The sequence below is a fragment of the Protomyctophum parallelum genome, assembly GCF_964188405.1.
Source record: "Protomyctophum parallelum genome assembly, chromosome: 23".
Taxonomy (NCBI): Eukaryota; Metazoa; Chordata; class Actinopteri; order Myctophiformes; family Myctophidae; genus Protomyctophum; species Protomyctophum parallelum.
Window position 1 is genome coordinate 26,555,440 of NC_139715.1, and position 20,001 is coordinate 26,575,440.

Genomic DNA, 20,001 nt, shown 5'->3' on the forward strand with positions numbered 1-20,001 from the left:
GGTTAAGATGTTGGCCTTCAGTGCAGGTGACCTGTGTTCGATTCCTGCGTGTTACACTCTGATGAACGTGATTCTATGTTCAACTCTTGATTCTTTCAACTTTACTATCTGAAGGCTAACATACAAAAGATCGCTTCAACAGTACAAAGAGGCAGATGTTACTGAGTGATGGTGTAGTAGGGGTTATTCCGCACAGAGAGTTCATTTTCCCACTCTTCCTAAAGTTTAATGCTAGTTATTGAGCTTCATTTACTGCTATTCTAGCAGTGGCTCACAGCCTCAGCCTGATTACCTCAAAACTCTAATTGTCGTAGTGGTTAAGATGTTGGCTTTCCACGTGGGAGACCAGGGTTCGATTCCCGGCTGTTACACTATCATATAAAAGAAGACCTCAACAGCGCTAAGAAACATCTGATTAATATGATTCTGTGTTATTTAAACTTTACTAACTGAAGGCTAACGAACAAAAGATCACTTCAAAATTACCAGGAGACTTTGCCTGAGAGTGTCTGACTGATGGTGCAATGGTCTAATCATCAGGCTTTCAGTACAGACATTCCATGTTCAAGTCCTGTTCCTCCTACAGCTCAATGCTGCAGTAATTTGAACTTTTCAAGGCTTGAATAAAAAATAAAAACTCAAAAGCACCAGGAGACATCTGCTGTATGCCCAAAGGTGCCTTGGCGTAATGGTGTGGAGCGCTTGACCCGTTGCCTCTGCTACAGGCAGTTGGCAGGTTCAAGTCCCATGTCATGACATCAAGGTGCTGGAGGACCATCGGGAGACGGTGCTCTCTCCCCCTGTTTCCTGAGATGTAACGGTTGGGGCTTATGTCTGAAAGAACCCTGTCCAGCTAACCTTTTACCATGAAAATGTCCAATTTAACATAAATGGTAAATGGTGCATGCACAATCTCTGTAAAGCACCTTGGATAAAGGCGCTACGCGCCTTTATCCAAGGTGCTTTACAGAGATTGTGCATTACATTCACCCACCGATGGCAGCGGAAACCATGCAAGGCACCAACTAGCACATCGGGAGCAATTAGGGGTTCAGTGTCTTGCTCAAGGACACTTCGACAGTAACTCTGGGGGAGCCCGGGTTTGAACTGGCAACCTTACGGTTACCATCCAGGCACTCTACCCCTGAGCCACTGCCGCCCCACAAGGCACCTTGGGGCATTCAGCAGATGTCCCCTGGTGCTTTTGAGTTTTTATTTTCTATTCTAGCCTTGAAAAATTCAAATTACTGCAGCATTGGCTGAGTATTAGTTTTGAACCAGTAACCTTTGGATTATGAACCTCAGATTTATCTTTTGAGCCACATCGGCATGTAAGGTACAATCGGGAACTTATATTTAACCAGCCGTTTAGAATTTAGATGGACAGTGAAAATGTTCTTCAGGAGAATTGAACCCGGAATGTTCTGCTTATAAACCCCAGGTTTATCTACGGTGCCACAGTGGCATGTGAGGTACAATCGGGAACTTATATTTAACCATCCGTTTAGAATTTAGATGGACAGTTCTGTTTATAAACGTCTAAAACAAGTCTAAAAATAGACGTGTTTTAGACGTCTGTTTTGAGGATATGAAAAAAAAGAACAAAAAACATGGGTTATAGCCCATCGTTTTTTGAAACTTTGAAAAATAAAAATAAACTTGTTTTTCTTCATTTTTGAACATGGGCTATAGCCCATACCGTATGGCATACTATAGCACGCCGTTTTTCATCATTTTTGAGGATTTGAAAAAAATGAAAAAAAAAAAAAACATGGGTTATAGCCCATCGTTTTTTGAAATTTTGAAGAAAAAAAAAAGAACTCGTTTTTCATCATTTTTGAACATGGGCTATAGCCCATACCATACGGCATACTATAGCACGCCGTTTTTCATCGTTTTTGAGGATTTGAAAAAAAAAAAAAAAAACAAAACATGGGTTATAGCCCATCGTTTTTTGAAATTTTGAAAAAAAGAATTACCTCGTTTTTCATCATTTTTGAACATGGGCTATAGCCCATACCGTACGGCATACTATAGCACGCCGTTTTTCATCATTTTTGAGGATTTGAAAAAAATGAAAAAAAAAAAACATGGGTTATAGCCCATCGTTTTTTTAAATTTTGAAAAAAAAAATTAACGTTGTTTTTCTTCATTTTTGAACATGGGCTATAGCCCATACCGTATGGCATACTATAGCACGCCGTTTTTCATCATTTTTGAGGATTTGAAAAAAATGAAAAAAAAAAAAAAACATGGGTTATAGCCCATCGTTTTTTGAAATTTTGAAGAAAAGAAAAAGAACTCGTTTTTCATCATTTTTGAACATGGGCTATAGCCCATACCATACGGCATACTATAGCACGCCGTTTTTCATCGTTTTTGAGGATTTGAAAAAAAAAAAAAAAAAAAAAACATGGGTTATAGCCCATCGTTTTTTGAAATTTTGAAAAAAAAAATTACCTCGTTTTTCATCATTTTTGAACATGGGCTATAGCCCATACCGTACGGCATACTATAGCACGCCGTTTTTCATCATTTTTGAGGATTTGAAAAAAATGAAAAAAAAAAAACATGGGTTATAGCCCATCGTTTTTTGAAATTTTGATTTTTTTTTTTAACCTCGTTTTTCATCATTTTTGATCATGGGCTATAGCCCATACCGTACGGCATACTATAGCACGCCGTTTTTCATCATTTTTGAGTATTAAAAAAAAAAAAAAACATGGGTTATAGCCCATCGTTTTTTTAATTTTTTTATTGTATAGCAGTGGCTCACAGCCTCAGCCTGATGACCTCAAAAGTCTCATATCTCCCCTGAGCCATAGGCAGTTGCTTTGGCTTAGTGGTTAAGATGTTGGCCTTCAGTGCAGGTGACCTGTGTTCGATTCCTGCGTGTTACACTCTGATGAACGTGATTCTATGTTCAACTCTTGATTCTTTCAACTTTACTATCTGAAGGCTAACATACAAAAGATCGCTTCAACAGTACAAAGAGGCAGATGTTACTGAGTGATGGTGTAGTAGGGGTTATTCCGCACAGAGAGTTCATTTTCAAATCCCACTCTTCCTAAAGTTTAATGCTAGTTATTGAGCTTCATTTACTGCTATTCTAGCAGTGGCTCACAGCCTCAGCCTGATTACCTCAAAACTCTAATTGTCGTAGTGGTTAAGATGTTGGCTTTCCACGTGGGAGACCAGGGTTCGATTCCCGGCTGTTACACTATCATATAAAAGAAGACCTCAACAGCGCTAAGAAACATCTGATTAATATGATTCTGTGTTATTTAAACTTTACTAACTGAAGGCTAACGAACAAAAGATCACTTCAAAATTACCAGGAGACTTTGCCTGAGAGTGTCTGACTGATGGTGCAATGGTCTAATCATCAGGCTTTCAGTACAGACATTCCATGTTCAAGTCCTGTTCCTCCTACAGCTCAATGCTGCAGTAATTTGAACTTTTCAAGGCTTGAATAAAAAATAAAAACTCAAAAGCACCAGGAGACATCTGCTGTATGCCCAAAGGTGCCTTGGCGTAATGGTGTGGAGCGCTTGACCCGTTGCCTCTGCTACAGGCAGTTGGCAGGTTCAAGTCCCATGTCATGACATCAAGGTGCTGGAGGACCATCGGGAGACGGTGCTCTCTCCCCCTGTTTCCTGAGATGTAACGGTTGGGGCTTATGTCTGAAAGAACCCTGTCCAGCTAACCTTTTACCATGAAAATGTCCAATTTAACATAAATGGTAAATGGTGCATGCACAATCTCTGTAAAGCACCTTGGATAAAGGCGCGTAGCGCCTTTATCCAAGGTGCTTTACAGAGATTGTGCATTACATTCAACCACCGATGGCAGCGGAAACCATGCAAGGCACCAACTAGCACATCGGGAGCAATTAGGGGTTCAGTGTCTTGCTCAAGGACACTTCGACAGTAACTCTGGGGGAGCCCGGGTTTGAACTGGCAACCTTACGGTTACCATCCAGGCACTCTACCCCTGAGCCACTGCCGCCCCACAAGGCACCTTGGGGCATTCAGCAGATGTCCCCTGGTGCTTTTGAGTTTTTATTTTCTATTCTAGCCTTGAAAAATTCAAATTACTGCAGCATTGGCTGAGTATTAGTTTTGAACCAGTAACCTTTGGATTATGAACCTCAGATTTATCTTTTGAGCCACATCGGCATGTAAGGTACAATCGGGAACTTATATTTAACCAGCCGTTTAGAATTTAGATGGACAGTGAAAATGTTCTTCAGGAGAATTGAACCCGGAATGTTCTGCTTATAAACCCCAGGTTTATCTACGGTGCCACAGTGGCATGTGAGGTACAATCGGGAACTTATATTTAACCATCCGTTTAGAATTTAGATGGACAGTTCTGTTTATAAACGTCTAAAACAAGTCTAAAAATAGACGTGTTTTAGACGTCTGTTTTGAGGATATGAAAAAAAAGAACAAAAAACATGGGTTATAGCCCATCGTTTTTTGAAACTTTGAAAAATAAAAATAAACTTGTTTTTCTTCATTTTTGAACATGGGCTATAGCCCATACCGTATGGCATACTATAGCACGCCGTTTTTCATCATTTTTGAGGATTTGAAAAAAATGAAAAAAAAAAAAAAACATGGGTTATAGCCCATCGTTTTTTGAAATTTTGAAGAAAAAAAAAAGAACTCGTTTTTCATCATTTTTGAACATGGGCTATAGCCCATACCATACGGCATACTATAGCACGCCGTTTTTCATCGTTTTTGAGGATTTGAAAAAAAAAACAAAAACAAAAACATGGGTTATAGCCCATCGTTTTTTGAAATTTTGAAAAAAAAAATTACCTCGTTTTTCATCATTTTTGAACATGGGCTATAGCCCATACCGTACGGCATACTATAGCACGCCGTTTTTCATCATTTTTGAGGATTTGAAAAAAATGAAAAAAAAAAAACATGGGTTATAGCCCATCGTTTTTTTAAATTTTGAAAAAAAAAATTAACCTTGTTTTTCTTCATTTTTGAACATGGGCTATAGCCCATACCGTATGGCATACTATAGCACGCCGTTTTTCATCATTTTTGAGGATTTGAAAAAAATGAAAAAAAAAAAAAAAACATGGGTTATAGCCCATCGTTTTTTGAAATTTTGATTTTTTTTTTAACCTCGTTTTTCATCATTTTTGATCATGGGCTATAGCCCATACCGTACGGCATACTATAGCACGCCGTTTTTCATCATTTTTGAGTATTAAAAAAAAAAAAAAACATGGGTTATAGCCCATCGTTTTTTTAATTTTTTTATTGTATAGCAGTGGCTCACAGCCTCAGCCTGATGACCTCAAAAGTCTCATATCTCCCCTGAGCCATAGGCAGTTGCTTTGGCTTAGTGGTTAAGATGTTGGCCTTCAGTGCAGGTGACCTGTGTTCGATTCCTGCGTGTTACACTCTGATGAACGTGATTCTATGTTCAACTCTTGATTCTTTCAACTTTACTATCTGAAGGCTAACATACAAAAGATCGCTTCAACAGTACAAAGAGGCAGATGTTACTGAGTGATGGTGTAGTAGGGGTTATTCCGCACAGAGAGTTCATTTTCAAATCCCACTCTTCCTAAAGTTTAATGCTAGTTATTGAGCTTCATTTACTGCTATTCTAGCAGTGGCTCACAGCCTCAGCCTGATTACCTCAAAACTCTAATTGTCGTAGTGGTTAAGATGTTGGCTTTCCACGTGGGAGACCAGGGTTCGATTCCCGGCTGTTACACTATCATATAAAAGAAGACCTCAACAGCGCTAAGAAACATCTGATTAATATGATTCTGTGTTATTTAAACTTTACTAACTGAAGGCTAACGAACAAAAGATCACTTCAAAATTACCAGGAGACTTTGCCTGAGAGTGTCTGACTGATGGTGCAATGGTCTAATCATCAGGCTTTCAGTACAGACATTCCATGTTCAAGTCCTGTTCCTCCTACAGCTCAATGCTGCAGTAATTTGAACTTTTCAAGGCTTGAATAAAAAATAAAAACTCAAAAGCACCAGGAGACATCTGCTGTATGCCCAAAGGTGCCTTGGCGTAATGGTGTGGAGCGCTTGACCCGTTGCCTCTGCTACAGGCAGTTGGCAGGTTCAAGTCCCATGTCATGACATCAAGGTGCTGGAGGACCATCGGGAGACGGTGCTCTCTCCCCCTGTTTCCTGAGATGTAACGGTTGGGGCTTATGTCTGAAAGAACCCTGTCCAGCTAACCTTTTACCATGAAAATGTCCAATTTAACATAAATGGTAAATGGTGCATGCACAATCTCTGTAAAGCACCTTGGATAAAGGCGCTACGCGCCTTTATCCAAGGTGCTTTACAGAGATTGTGCATTACATTCACCCACCGATGGCAGCGGAAACCATGCAAGGCACCAACTAGCACATCGGGAGCAATTAGGGGTTCAGTGTCTTGCTCAAGGACACTTCGACAGTAACTCTGGGGGAGCCCGGGTTTGAACTGGCAACCTTACGGTTACCATCCAGGCACTCTACCCCTGAGCCACTGCCGCCCCACAAGGCACCTTGGGGCATTCAGCAGATGTCCCCTGGTGCTTTTGAGTTTTTATTTTCTATTCTAGCCTTGAAAAATTCAAATTACTGCAGCATTGGCTGAGTATTAGTTTTGAACCAGTAACCTTTGGATTATGAACCTCAGATTTATCTTTTGAGCCACATCGGCATGTAAGGTACAATCGGGAACTTATATTTAACCAGCCGTTTAGAATTTAGATGGACAGTGAAAATGTTCTTCAGGAGAATTGAACCCGGAATGTTCTGCTTATAAACCCCAGGTTTATCTACGGTGCCACAGTGGCATGTGAGGTACAATCGGGAACTTATATTTAACCATCCGTTTAGAATTTAGATGGACAGTTCTGTTTATAAACGTCTAAAACAAGTCTAAAAATAGACGTGTTTTAGACGTCTGTTTTGAGGATATGAAAAAAAAGAACAAAAAACATGGGTTATAGCCCATCGTTTTTTGAAACTTTGAAAAATAAAAATAAACTTGTTTTTCTTCATTTTTGAACATGGGCTATAGCCCATACCGTATGGCATACTATAGCACGCCGTTTTTCATCATTTTTGAGGATTTGAAAAAAATGAAAAAAAAAAAAAACATGGGTTATAGCCCATCGTTTTTTGAAATTTTGAAGAAAAAAAAAAGAACTCGTTTTTCATCATTTTTGAACATGGGCTATAGCCCATACCATACGGCATACTATAGCACGCCGTTTTTCATCGTTTTTGAGGATTTGAAAAAAAAAAACAAAAACAAAACATGGGTTATAGCCCATCGTTTTTTGAAATTTTGAAAAAAAGAATTACCTCGTTTTTCATCATTTTTGAACATGGGCTATAGCCCATACCGTACGGCATACTATAGCACGCCGTTTTTCATCATTTTTGAGGATTTGAAAAAAAAAAAACATGGGTTATAGCCCATCGTTTTTTGAAATTTTGATTTTTTTTTTAACCTCGTTTTTCATCATTTTTGATCATGGGCTATAGCCCATACCGTACGGCATACTATAGCACGCCGTTTTTCATCATTTTTGAGTATTAAAAAAAAAAAAAAACTCTAATTGTCGTAGTGTTTAAGATGTTGGCTTTCCACGTGGGAGACCAGGGTTCGATTCCCGGCTGTTACACTATCATATAAAAGAAGACCTCAACAGCGCTAAGAGACATCTGATTAATATGATTCTGTGTTATTTAAACTTTACTAACTGAAGGCTAACGAACAAAAGATCACTTCAAAATTACCAGGAGACTTTGCCTGAGAGTGTCTGACTGATGGTGCAATGGTCTAATCATCAGGCTTTCAGTACAGACATTCCATGTTCAAGTCCTGTTCCTCCTACAGCTCAATGCTGCAGTAATTTGAACTTTTCAAGGCTTGAATGAAAAATAAAAACTCAAAAGCACCAGGAGACATCTGCTGAATGCCCAAAGGTGCCTTGGCGTAATGGTGTGGAGCGCTTGACCCGTTGCCTCTGCTACAGGCAGTTGGCAGGTTCAAGTCCCATGTCATGACATCAAGGTGCTGGAGGACCATCGGGAGAGGGTGCTCTCTCCCCCTGTTTCCTGAGATGTAACGGTTGGGGCTTATGTCTGAAAGAACCCTGTCCAGCTAACCTTTTACCATGAAAATGTCCAATTTAACATACTCTTACCACCTCTCAGTTTGCCCTTTTCCAACTGGCCTGGAAGCCAGACATAAAAGAGGGACTTTCCAACCAAGTTTTGGCCCAGTATGCAAATACACAGACTATTCTTTCTGTCAGATGATGGGCCAAATTGCTATTTTATTTTTAAACGTTTGACCTAATTCTTATCTGTAAAATTTTAGGTGGACAGGGTTCTTTCAAACATAACCCCCAACTGCTACTTTTCAGGAAACAGGGGGAGAGAGCACCGTCTCCCGATGGTCCTCACTAGTACCTTGCATGGGACTTGAACCTGCAGGCAGGTGGTAGCAGAGGCTACCGATCAAGCACACCACACCATTGAGCTAAGGCACTTTGGGGCAATCAGCAGATGTCTCCTGGTGCTTATGAGTTTTTATTTTTTATTCTAGCCTTGAAAAGTTCAAATTACTGCAGCATTGGTTGAGTATTAGTTTTGAACCAGTAACCTTTGGATTATGAACCTCAGATTTATCTTTTGAGTCACATCGGCATGTAAGGTACAATCGGGAACTTATATTTAACCAGCCGTTTAGAATTTAGATGGACAGTGAAAATGTTCTTCAGGAGAATTGAACCCGGAATGTTCTGCTTATAAACCCCAGGTTTATCTACGGTGCCACACTGGCATGTGAGGTACAATCGGGAACTTATATTTAACCATCCGTTTAGAATTTAGATGGACAGCATGGTATGCGTTTGGAAACCATGGACTATAGTAGCTTAAAATAATTATTTGGGTAGTAAAAGGAGGCTGCTGGCTATAAGTCTACTCTACACACTTACACCTGTAAGATGCCCCATGAAGGGCCACAGACCAGGTAATTTCAAGATTCAGAGCAGTTTATTTAACTTAAATTAAACTTACTCAATGCATCACAATAAAGGTGGGCATGGTTGAGCCTCTCCACACAATGGTTGCTCATTGTTAGCCTGGTTAATAAACCAGACCGAATCAGCCATTGGCAAAAATAAATTGCCTGCCGGCGGATTACGGTCTGGAGAGGCTCAATTGTACGCCCATTTCCTACACCAGAGAAATGGGGCGGCCAATCGGGACACGGTATGCAATATGGGCAGGCTTTGGTACAGTGACTTTCAATGCTTGAGACCTTTGACTGACAGTAGCTCTGACCAATTGCGTCAAAGAGAAAATGTTTCAACCCGCCCCCCTGGAAATGAAATCCAAGCTGAGCCTCCCCAGACTAATATCCCGCGGTCCGTGCGATATTAGTCTTGTTTATTAACCAGGCTAGCTCATTGTGAGCTTTCTACTTATAGGCTCCCCACAGGTGTGCTAAATTGGCCCCACCCGTCACTAAGTGACTGTGAGTAGGTGTAGTCTGAATCAGCAGAGCAGATCCAGAGTTTTCTACAGACTGTTCAGCCACTGGTGAGACTGTGTAATGATTATGCATATTCAACTGACAGCCAGTACAATATCTGTCGCTTGTTGACGGTTGTTCTTCGATTCATGTCAGGGAAAAAAACAAAGTTAAGTCTTCCTATTTGACTTCCCTTCCATATCAGAAATTCACTCATTTACAAAACAATGAATACAAACCAGACAGTAATTACAACGACAAATAACTTTTTATTAAATCTTCTTTTCTTCAGATTTTTTTTCTTTAGTTAGTCATAGCTGATCCAACACGTGTATTTACAAACAATGGCCTTTAGTTTTAGTTTAGTTTTTTGTAGAAAATTCTCGTGAGGAATTGAGCATGGAAAGATATTACAATAGCCTAGAGAAAAATGTAGGGAAAACAGACAGCGTATAGGCGAGTATTTGTGGGACTTGGGAGAGGAGCAAGGACTGGTGTTGAGACAAGTGACAACACTACAATATTACACTTCCTTTAAAATGGACACGCTTTTCCCAACACAGTACTGTACGTAGTGGTGGAAAGTAACGTACATTTACTCAAGTACTGTACTTAAGTACCATTTTATTTTTTTTACTTTACTCGAGTAGCTCCAATTTCCATGTTACTTCTACTCCACTACATCTCTAATCGAAATATTGTACTTTTCCTCCACTACATTTATTTGAAAACTTGAGTTTAATAGTTACTTTGTAGATTTTGATTATTACAAAACTACAAAATTATTTTAAGTATATTTTTATGCCATTGCTTTTGTACTTTTACAAAAGTCAATTTCGAATTCCGGACTTTTACTTGAAAACTGAGTATTCTACATTGCAGCATTGATAGTTTTACTTAAATAATGATTAATGAGTACTTTTTCCCACCACTGAACACAGTACTGTACATCTCTTCGGCATGGGGACAAAAAACACGCTCCGTAAAACCTTTTGCTAGCAGCAACACAATTATTCAACGACAACATACCTTGCGTTGAATAGCAACGCGACCCATGCTCGATACTTGGAAATTAATAATAATGATAAAAAAAAAACATGACACCTCATTTCTAAAGAATGTACAGATGATGGAGAATGGACATTAGGGGACTTGATATACAGGCATCGAGGACAAGGTCAACACAGATAAACCAGCAGGGCCACAGTGGTGTTAGCTTCAGGCTACATGGTACCAAAGTCAGGCGGGAAAAAAAGGAGTCACTCCAACCAACTCCCTGCCCTGATTTTTTAGCACATAATGTTGTACATCAAATGTAGCACGGAGAGTGAACTCCAGAAGTAAAACACCACCTTCCCCCCACCCACCCCTATTTCTTTTACTGTTTCAAAGAAAAACATTGCAACCATGCGTAGTTTAACTAAGGAAAAATAAGAAAAGAGTCATTGCATCTCCTAAAGTTCAGCTCGTACGACATCGTTAGCACAGCCTCGGCTGGAACAGAACAGGTTGGCTGAGACCAAAGCCAACCGTAGAAAAGGTCTCAAAAAACAACAAAAATAATTCTGAGAGGTAAAATCATTTGTGGTTGTTGAAATGGGCTTGAGTGGGAAATGTTTGATTTCCTCCTCCGGGCCGTTTAATGTGGGCACTTGACCCCGTCCCGACCAAAAACTGCATGTTTGATATGTGCACAAGCTTGTACAAAATGTTCCACCGTACAAACAGTATCTTGGATTTACAGATAGGCTGCAAAGTTGATCCTGTTTTCATAGAAAAGACATAAGAAAAAGTAAGCACAAATATATATATATAATTATATATATATATGCCTATGACCTTTTTCTTCCTTTGAACGCTAATAATGTGTCAGTTAAATCGCCCTTCAAAAGAGGTGTTAAAAAAAACTAAACTATCTAACACTGTTATATTACATAATAGACTAATTGTTGGATACACAGTATCCAGAGAAATAACCGATTCACATTTCCCATAATATTTGCAGTGTGTCTGGAGTGAATTCCTTCTGTGACAATGGCGCCGTGTCTATTGTTTTGTCGTGGCGAGGCAGCAGTGAGAGAACGCCATTGAGCCGGCCACTAACGGGTATAGTAGCATTGTTTTTTCCGGTGGAAAAAACTAACAGGGGTTTGTCTTTCAGCTGTCTTAAGCGTGAACATTAACGCACCAGTGATGCCAGGGTTGGTGGTTGGATATAGGATATATTTACCCTATGCTTCTGCCTTAAAAAAAAAAGAGAAAGTACATTGCTATTGATCTCAGCAGGAGCACTATACCACTTCATCTCTCCTAACCCCTTCTCTCTCTCTCTCTCTCTCTCTCTCTCTCTCTCTCTCCCCTGGTCCGCTGGTGCCTGGTGGTGCTAGAGTTTCAGCTGGCCCTTGGCGAACAGGACACCTCTCTCGCTCGCTGCTGAATCCAACCACGGTCCCCCGAACAGTACACCTCCCCCTCTCCCCTCCCAGTGGTGCTAAGTAACTAAGTACATTTACTCAAGTACTGTATTTAAGTACAATTTTGAGTATTTCCGATTTTCAATACTTTGTTATCTACAAGCTCACAATGTGTTGCATTGTGAGCTTGCAGATCGCATTGTGAGCTTGCAGATCAGCTATTTGTGTTTTCACATTTTGAACGTGTTAAACAGGACATTCTTCACAATGAGGAGGCTACTTTTAATTTAGGTACTTTATGTATATTTTGATGCTGATGCTTTTGTACTTTTACTCAAATATATGTTGAATATGGGACTTATACTTGTAAGAGAATAATGTCTACGTTGCAGTATTGATACTTTTACTTAAGTAAAGAAATGCAATACTTTCCCCACCACTGCTCGTTTCTCTCTCTTTCCATCTCTGTCGGTGGTCGATTTTTCATCCCAGAAATAACCTGTATGAGGGTGCCCCCGGTACAGAGTCTGCATGGACGCCACTTTACTCAACATCAAAGAGCGCAGCTGAATCACGCCGCCACCCCCCCCCCCCCCCTCCTATAACAGCAATGGGAAATTGTTCACACAATTGTGAGCTGTCAGTTAATGACCAGCAGCCAATGTATGACCTATCATGAGTCATGACTATACATTATTGTATTCACAGTTTTATAATGTTGATATTAAATGATAGAATAAGCTAATTGAATGATACAATGATAGGGCTTGAGTGATTTTAAACCAGTTAGACAAATGTCACTATATATATATAATCATTGATATATTGCCAACTTTTCCAAGGTCCTCAGTCCTTGTGTTATGTTTACTACTACAACACTTAGATATTATTTCCATGTGTCATAACTAAGTTTGGGTTAAGACCTGACTTACTGCATTCTGCCATGCTGTTTGTTGTAAAGAACCTCCACGGGTCTCATAGATTATACATTCAATTAAGCATGATTCATTTACAACATAAGTTAACATAATGAGATAATGAACTCTAAACACAAACCAATGACACTTTTGCTTATCCCATTTATAGGCGGGAACCCCTTTTGGTGTTTTAAACATTGTTATAATTTAGCTATTGAAAAATAGCAGATCTACAAGCTCATAGCGCGCCACTGAGTGGTGCACTACGAGCTTGTAGGTCTGCTATTTTTGAAAAATCTGGATTTAGAAGATTAAAAAAAAGAGGTCAATGGTCAAGGTCAGAGGTAAATGGGTTATACTAGTATAAGCCTTATAGCATCATTTTGGTATAACATTATTTATTTTACAGTTTCTCTTCTAAATCTGGACATAAAGAAGCAATGAACATATTGATTGACCATATAATTGAGCCTTTAAATTCTAATACAGTCAATACTTGGGCTCTGCTCCTACTTTCCTTGTAGACAGTTCAAGTTGCTGCTGCAATGTGGCTGGCTGTGAGGCAGTCGGCTGCAAAAGCCGGTCAGAGAAAGGGGCGAAACTTTACGGCTTCCCAGATGAACCTGAAAGGAGGAAGAGGTGGTTGGTCAGTGTGAGCCGGATGGGTATGATGACCATGCCAGAGAATGTCAACAAGAGAAAGCTATGTGAGGTAATGTAAAGACACAAAAACATGCAGTAATCCTGGTCTCTAAACTGCCTCCCCCTGGCCAGCCGGGGCGCCTGATGGAGGGGAAAGGAACTGGTTGGAATAACGTGTTCCTTCCACGCGCTACGTCCAACCAGGGAAACTCCCCCCTGTCAGGTGTAAAGGAGCAACTTGGACACTCAAGCATGAAGGAAGCATGAGTAAGTCCGTTGCTCTCCCCAGGTTGGTGGAGGGTGTGTAGAGCCCAGGATCACATTAGATGATTGACACAGGGGTGAAAAATGGGTTACAAAATCGTGGGATAAAAAAAATATTAAAAAGAAATGGTAATGTAAAGACACTGTAATAATTTTGATGTGTAGTGTTTGTGTAACTTTGTGTATCATAAATAAACAACCGTTACTCTACAGGCACACTTTGAGGCAGATCAGTTTGTAAATAAAAAGGGCAAGAAAAGGCTAAGGGACGATGCAATACCGAGTATATTTGCACATCGTGCAGCAATTAAACAACGGAAGCATCAGCGCTGGAAGGGGGGTGCGGAGGGTGCTCCAGCACCCCCTGCTGGTGGAGAGGATAATTTTTTGACATGTCTATCAGAGCGTGCTGAATGCAGAATGCACAGCGAGTGAGTTGACAGATAGACACAACATGACGAGACAGCAAAAACCTATTGTAGTTTTACTTTCACCTTCACCAGGTTTAAATACATCTAACACAATAAGACCCGAAATTTTTCCCTCCCACCCTTCAGCCCCCCCTGGTATAAATACCTTCCAGCGCCCCTGAACGGAAGCCACCTGCACTTGGAACAGCACCTGAACAGAACTTCATTGTTAGTTACACAAAAGGTAATATAGGTAGGTATGCAGGTGCTTCTCAAAAAATGTGATGTGGAAAAGTTCATTTTCTCCCATAATATATGTTTTTTTTTTTTTTTTTTTTTAATCCTCAAAAATGATGAAAAACTGCGTGCTATAGTATGCCGTACGGTATGGGCTATAGCCCATGGTCAAAAATGATGAAAAACGAGGTAATTTTTTTTTTCAAAAATTCAAAAAACGATGGGCTATAACCCATGTTTTTTTTTTTTCAAATCCTCAAAAATGATGAAAAAATGCGTGCTATAGTATGCCGTACGGTATGGGCTATAGCCCATGGTCAAAAATGATGAAAAACTAGGTTAATTCTTTTTTCAAAAATTCAAAAAACGATGGGCTATATATAACCCATGTTTTTTTTTTTTTTTTTTTTTTTTTTCAAATCCTCAAAAATGATGAAAAACTGCGTGCTATAGTATGCCGTACGGTATGGGCTATATAGCCCATGGTCAAAAATGATGAAAAACGAGGTTAATTCTTTTATCCAAAATTCCAAAAACGATGGGCTATAACCCATGTTTTTTTTTTTTTTTTTTTTTTCAAATCCTCAAAAATGATGAAAAACTGCGTGCTATAGTATGCCGTACGGTATGGGCTATAGCCCATGGTCAAAAATGATGAAAAACGAGGTTAATTTTTTTTTCAAAAATTCAAAAAACGATAGGCTAAAACCTGTTTTTTTTTTTTTTTTTTTTTTAATCCTCAAAAATGATGAAAAACTGCGTGCTATAGTATGCCGTACGGTATGGGCTATAGCCCATGGTCAAAAATGATGAAAAAGGAGGTTAATTTTTTTTTCAAAAATTCAAAAAACGATGGGCTATAACCCATGTTTTTTTTTTTTTTTCAAATCCTCAAAAATGATGAAAAACTGCGTGCTATAGTATGCCGTACGGTAGGCCTATGGGCTATAGCCCATGGTCAAAAATGATGAAAAACGAGGTTTTTTTTTTTTTCAAAAATTCAAAAAACGATGGGCTATAACCCATGTTTTTTTTGTTTTTTGTTTTTTTTTTCTCAAAAATGATGAAAAACTGCGTGCTATAGTATGCCGTACGGTAGGCCTATGGGCTATAGCCCATGGTCAAAAATGATGAAAAACCAGTTTTTTTTTCTTTTTTTCAAAAATTCAAAAAACGATGGGCTATAACCCAATGGCCAAAACGAGTTCCCGTTTCTGACATACTTATCCACTGAGTAGACAGTAGAGGTATTTGACCACTACCCATGTGTTCTGACATCTTTGATGACATCAGGTTGCTGCTGTGGTATGGTTATGCTGATATTTAGAGCTACGATGCCAGTCAAGAGTCAGGCGTAACTCCATATTTGGGCAAGGCTAATTGCTAATTTGATGACGGTTTCATCGCCAGTTCTTAAGAGTGTGACAGTGACAGGTCTGCACTTCGTTAAAACATCACCAGCACCATCAAGGTTATTATGCTCCATGACTTCAAGCACCTTTTCCACACTTCGGCATAGTGTCATTATATTGTCAAGTTAAAATTGTACTTTTCTAGGTAGTTACATCACTTTGGAAAATGCGGGATCGGACAATGGAATTAGGACATCAGAATAGTGGGTGGCCAGACGAGGATGAGGAGAATCCAGGACCCTCAACAGGGGGGGGTGGAGATAAGGACAATGAGGCCTTTTTTAGGAAGGTGCAGGAAGTCCACACAGGCCTGGAGAGTCTCAAAGGACACGTTGCAGACCTCGAGAAGAAACAGAAAACGGTGCTGGGTGTAGCACTGCCCGACGATAGCATGAAGAAAGAGCTCCAGACGCTAAGAGAACAGATCAAAACAATGGCCTGTGACATTAAAACAAAACTACGGATGATAGAACCCAAGAAGGAACAGGATGAGGGAAAGTATGTGTCCATAAACACGAGGATGCAGCGCACTCAGCACGACGGCCTGTCCAGGCAATTTGTGGAGCTGACGCGCCACTGTAATCACGTCCAGGCTCAGTACAGAGCCCACAACGTGGAGAGGATCAAGAGGCAGCTCAAGATCACCGGCGCCAACGTGACCGACGAGGAGCTGGACAACATGTTGGAGAGTGGGCGGACGGACGTTTTCACGCAGAACATTCTGAGTGACGCCCAGACCACCCGGCAGGCGCTGAACGACATTGAGTCGCGACACGGCGAGATCCTGAAGCTCGAGCTGAGCATCAAGGACCTGCACCGCATATGCCAGTACGTTGACATGGAGGTGCAGGCGCAAGGCGAGAAGGTGGACAACATCGAAACGCACATCAACCAGTCGTCCATCTATGTGGAAGTGGCGAAGGAAGACGCAGGAAAGGCGGTTGAATATAAGAAGAGGAGATGCAAGAAAAGGTGTTGGCTCGTGTTGTGTCTTGCCATCCTCATAACTGTTCTAGTCTTCATCTTGGCATCTGCTTTTGGCATTGACCTTATACCAGTTAACACAAATCCACCATCACAAGTATAAGTAATCATTCATATAGATCTGGGCTTGATCTTCTCAAAGTGGGTGCTGTGGCAGACGGTCTCACCCAAGGGTTGGGCTCAATCTCTTGGCGTCTTCCATGTAAACTAAAGTTATAGGCCTGGGCTAGGGGGTCGCCAAATGGGAATGACGCATTATCAGTCATATGATATGATGTCATAATGATGATTGATATACCCATACATATGGCTAATGGTGGAAACTATATCTACAGTAAGTACATTTAATTAATTAGTGTACTTAAATTTCTAATACTTTTTACCTCTACTCTATTACATCTCTTGTGAAAAAATAATTGAATGCACTCATGTTATGTCAAAGCAAATTCCTATGTGTGTACAGTATGCCACAAATGGCAAATAAAGGTATCTGAATCTGAATCTCGGATCAAAATATTGTACTTTTACTCCACTACAAAAAAAACGTTATATTACTTAGTTATATTACTAGTTACTTGTAGATTTTGATTATTAATACAAAACATAGATTAACCACGTCAGCCTTGTATACATTTAGGCCATTTGTAAGTAGCCGGTCTCGCATTGTGATTGTGGCGATATTTTTATTTAAGTAAAACAAAAATGTGAAGTGAGCGGTGCCTTTCATCACAATGACGACATCTGTTGATGTCCAATCATATGAGCACATTTGATTCCGTGGTCAGACAGACATACACACAAATCTGTGCATCGGAGCGGCTGCACACTGTTCAAAGATGTAGTACTTTTTCCAACACTGCATTATGGAGATCTGTCAGTCCGACTGATTTGTTCACTTATTGGGTCCTCCCTTAAGCCAATTTTGTGACTAAACGTTATTCATCACATGTTTATCATGTGAGCTAATAAACACGAGCCAGTTTACAATTCATGACTGCATATTCTTTTATTGCATCAATAATATGACATGTAAGAGGTGTACGAAAGATGTCCGTATGGCCTTGGACTAAAGGCCTACTGGCAGTGCTGATCAATCAGTCCAGCGGTATAGGCCAGATTATCCCCAGTCAGTCACTCACACCTCTTACATGTCATACATTGATATAAATACAATAATAGAATATGGCATGATCAATTATAAACTGGCTCGTATTAGCTCACATTATCATAAATATGAATAATGAATAACGTTTAGTCACAAAATATATTCAATCTGATGCGATCTAGCTTGTTGGAGTTTCCCCCAACACAGGTCAGATGTCTCCTGACCTGTGTTGGAGTTAATTCCCCCCACACAGGTCAGATGTCTCCTGACCTGTGATACCACATTTCATCTTCTTTCTTCTTTTTGTTTTTGCTGGGCAGAAAATAGACCTAATATAGCTATAATAACACCGGGACATGACACTAACATGTGTAGCATATTTACAGTATAATAAATAATAATAATAATAATAACTAGAACTGCACTCTGTCGAGTGCAGTTAGTTGTGCTGATTAGTGATTAGACGAGTTTTGTCAGAGCAGCAGGAATATTGGCTTAGGAATGGAACAAAAAGGGCAGTATACTCTCCTGTATTTTAACATCAGTTATTATGGTGGTACTTTGATAGCCATTATTTTCTGAGGTGGTACTTCGGTATAAAAAGTTTGGGAACCAATGCTTTAAATAGCTGGTTGGAGACTGGAGATGACGTCACTTTTTTGTTTACGCTGATTGGCTGTCAACGCTATAGTCCCGCAAAACTGTGAAAAAGTACGTAACTCTTTAAGAAAATGCCAGGGATGTAGGCCTATAGCATAGTATAGTATAGTATAGTATAGATGTATAGTTTTATTATATAGATATTCCACTGTTACGTTCTTAGCTTACGCATGTTTCATGATAAATGCTTTTTATGTGATTTTATGTGATGTATGATGCTTTTTTATTCTTGCTTAATGTAAGTCGCTCTGGATTAAGAGCGTCTGTTAAATGCCTAAATTGTAAATTGTAGCATGAGCATATGTGTACCGAAGTTGTATTGCTGACGGTCAAACGGTTCTTGAGCTATGCCTGTTTTAAGTTTGAGTGCTATTGCGCCACCCTTTGGCCAATGGTCGTGGGCTTCGTGTCTTCCCCGGTTGGAATAGCCCTCTAAAAAATAATGCATGGTTAAGCCAGAATTGCTATATTATTTAAGAAGAAGAAGAATCCGGGCAAATACAATAAGGCACCATAGGGACTTCTCCGTGCGTACAGAAAAAAAACGCAGGTCTCATTGAAAATGAACTATAGGCGCGTTAAATCACAGCCCGTTTGAAAGGACCTTTAGACTAACAAAATGTACCGTGTACAAATTGTACAATGCCTCCCTTCTCGTCACATAACATCAAGGTTTGGATTGGGGCTAATATAAGTCCCATAAGTACCATATAATAAGTACCATATAATCTACAAACCCGGTGGTTAGAGCCTCACTCAGAATAAGGTTACAGTTCCGAAAGCACTTTGGCTTAAACCAGCTCAGTAGGCCTACTAGATTTTTTCCATTGACCAACAATCAGTTTTTCCCCCCATCAATGATGGATAATGCATTTCAACATTGGCAGAGGAATGGACTGGTGCTTTTCTGTGATCTCTTTTCTGATGAGATGGTCATTCCTTTTGAAACACTTACTGCAGACCATAATATACCCAGGTCTCATTTCTTTAGGTTTCTTCAAATTCGCAGTTTTACTCAGAAAAAGCTTCCTTCATACCCCTACTTACCACCCAAGAATCAATTGGACATTGTATTGGAATTTAGCCCCACTGGGGAAAAACGTGTGTCTGTGATTTACAATTTGATACGCGATCTAAAACCAGTAACCTGGGATAAGACAAAAGCTGCCTGGGAGAGAGATCTGGGTGTGCTCCCTGAGGAGATGTGGGAGGACAGTCTACTACGTATTCACACCTCTTCAATGTGCATACGCCATGGTTTAATTCAATTTAAGATACTACATCGACTTCACTATTATGGGGATAAGCTGGCCAGGCTCTTTAACATGCCAGACCCTGGATGCCCAAGATGTGGCCAGACCCCAGCCTCGTTAGGCCACATGTTTTGGACGTGTCCTTCCCTCACTACCTAC

At 40.0% G+C, this 20,001-nt stretch overlaps 1 protein-coding gene across 1 annotated transcript; it reads left to right on the forward strand.

Annotated features, from left to right (window-relative positions):
- Positions 1-16,021: 16,021 nt before the first annotated feature.
- Positions 16,022-16,927, forward strand: LOC310853974 (syntaxin-4-like; the record flags this gene model as incomplete). Its single annotated transcript, XM_083758449.1, has 1 exon — positions 16,022-16,927. The coding sequence occupies one exon, from the start codon at positions 16,022-16,024 to the stop codon at positions 16,925-16,927; it is 906 nt and encodes a 301-aa protein (XP_083614575.1).
- Positions 16,928-20,001: the final 3,074 nt, after the last annotated feature.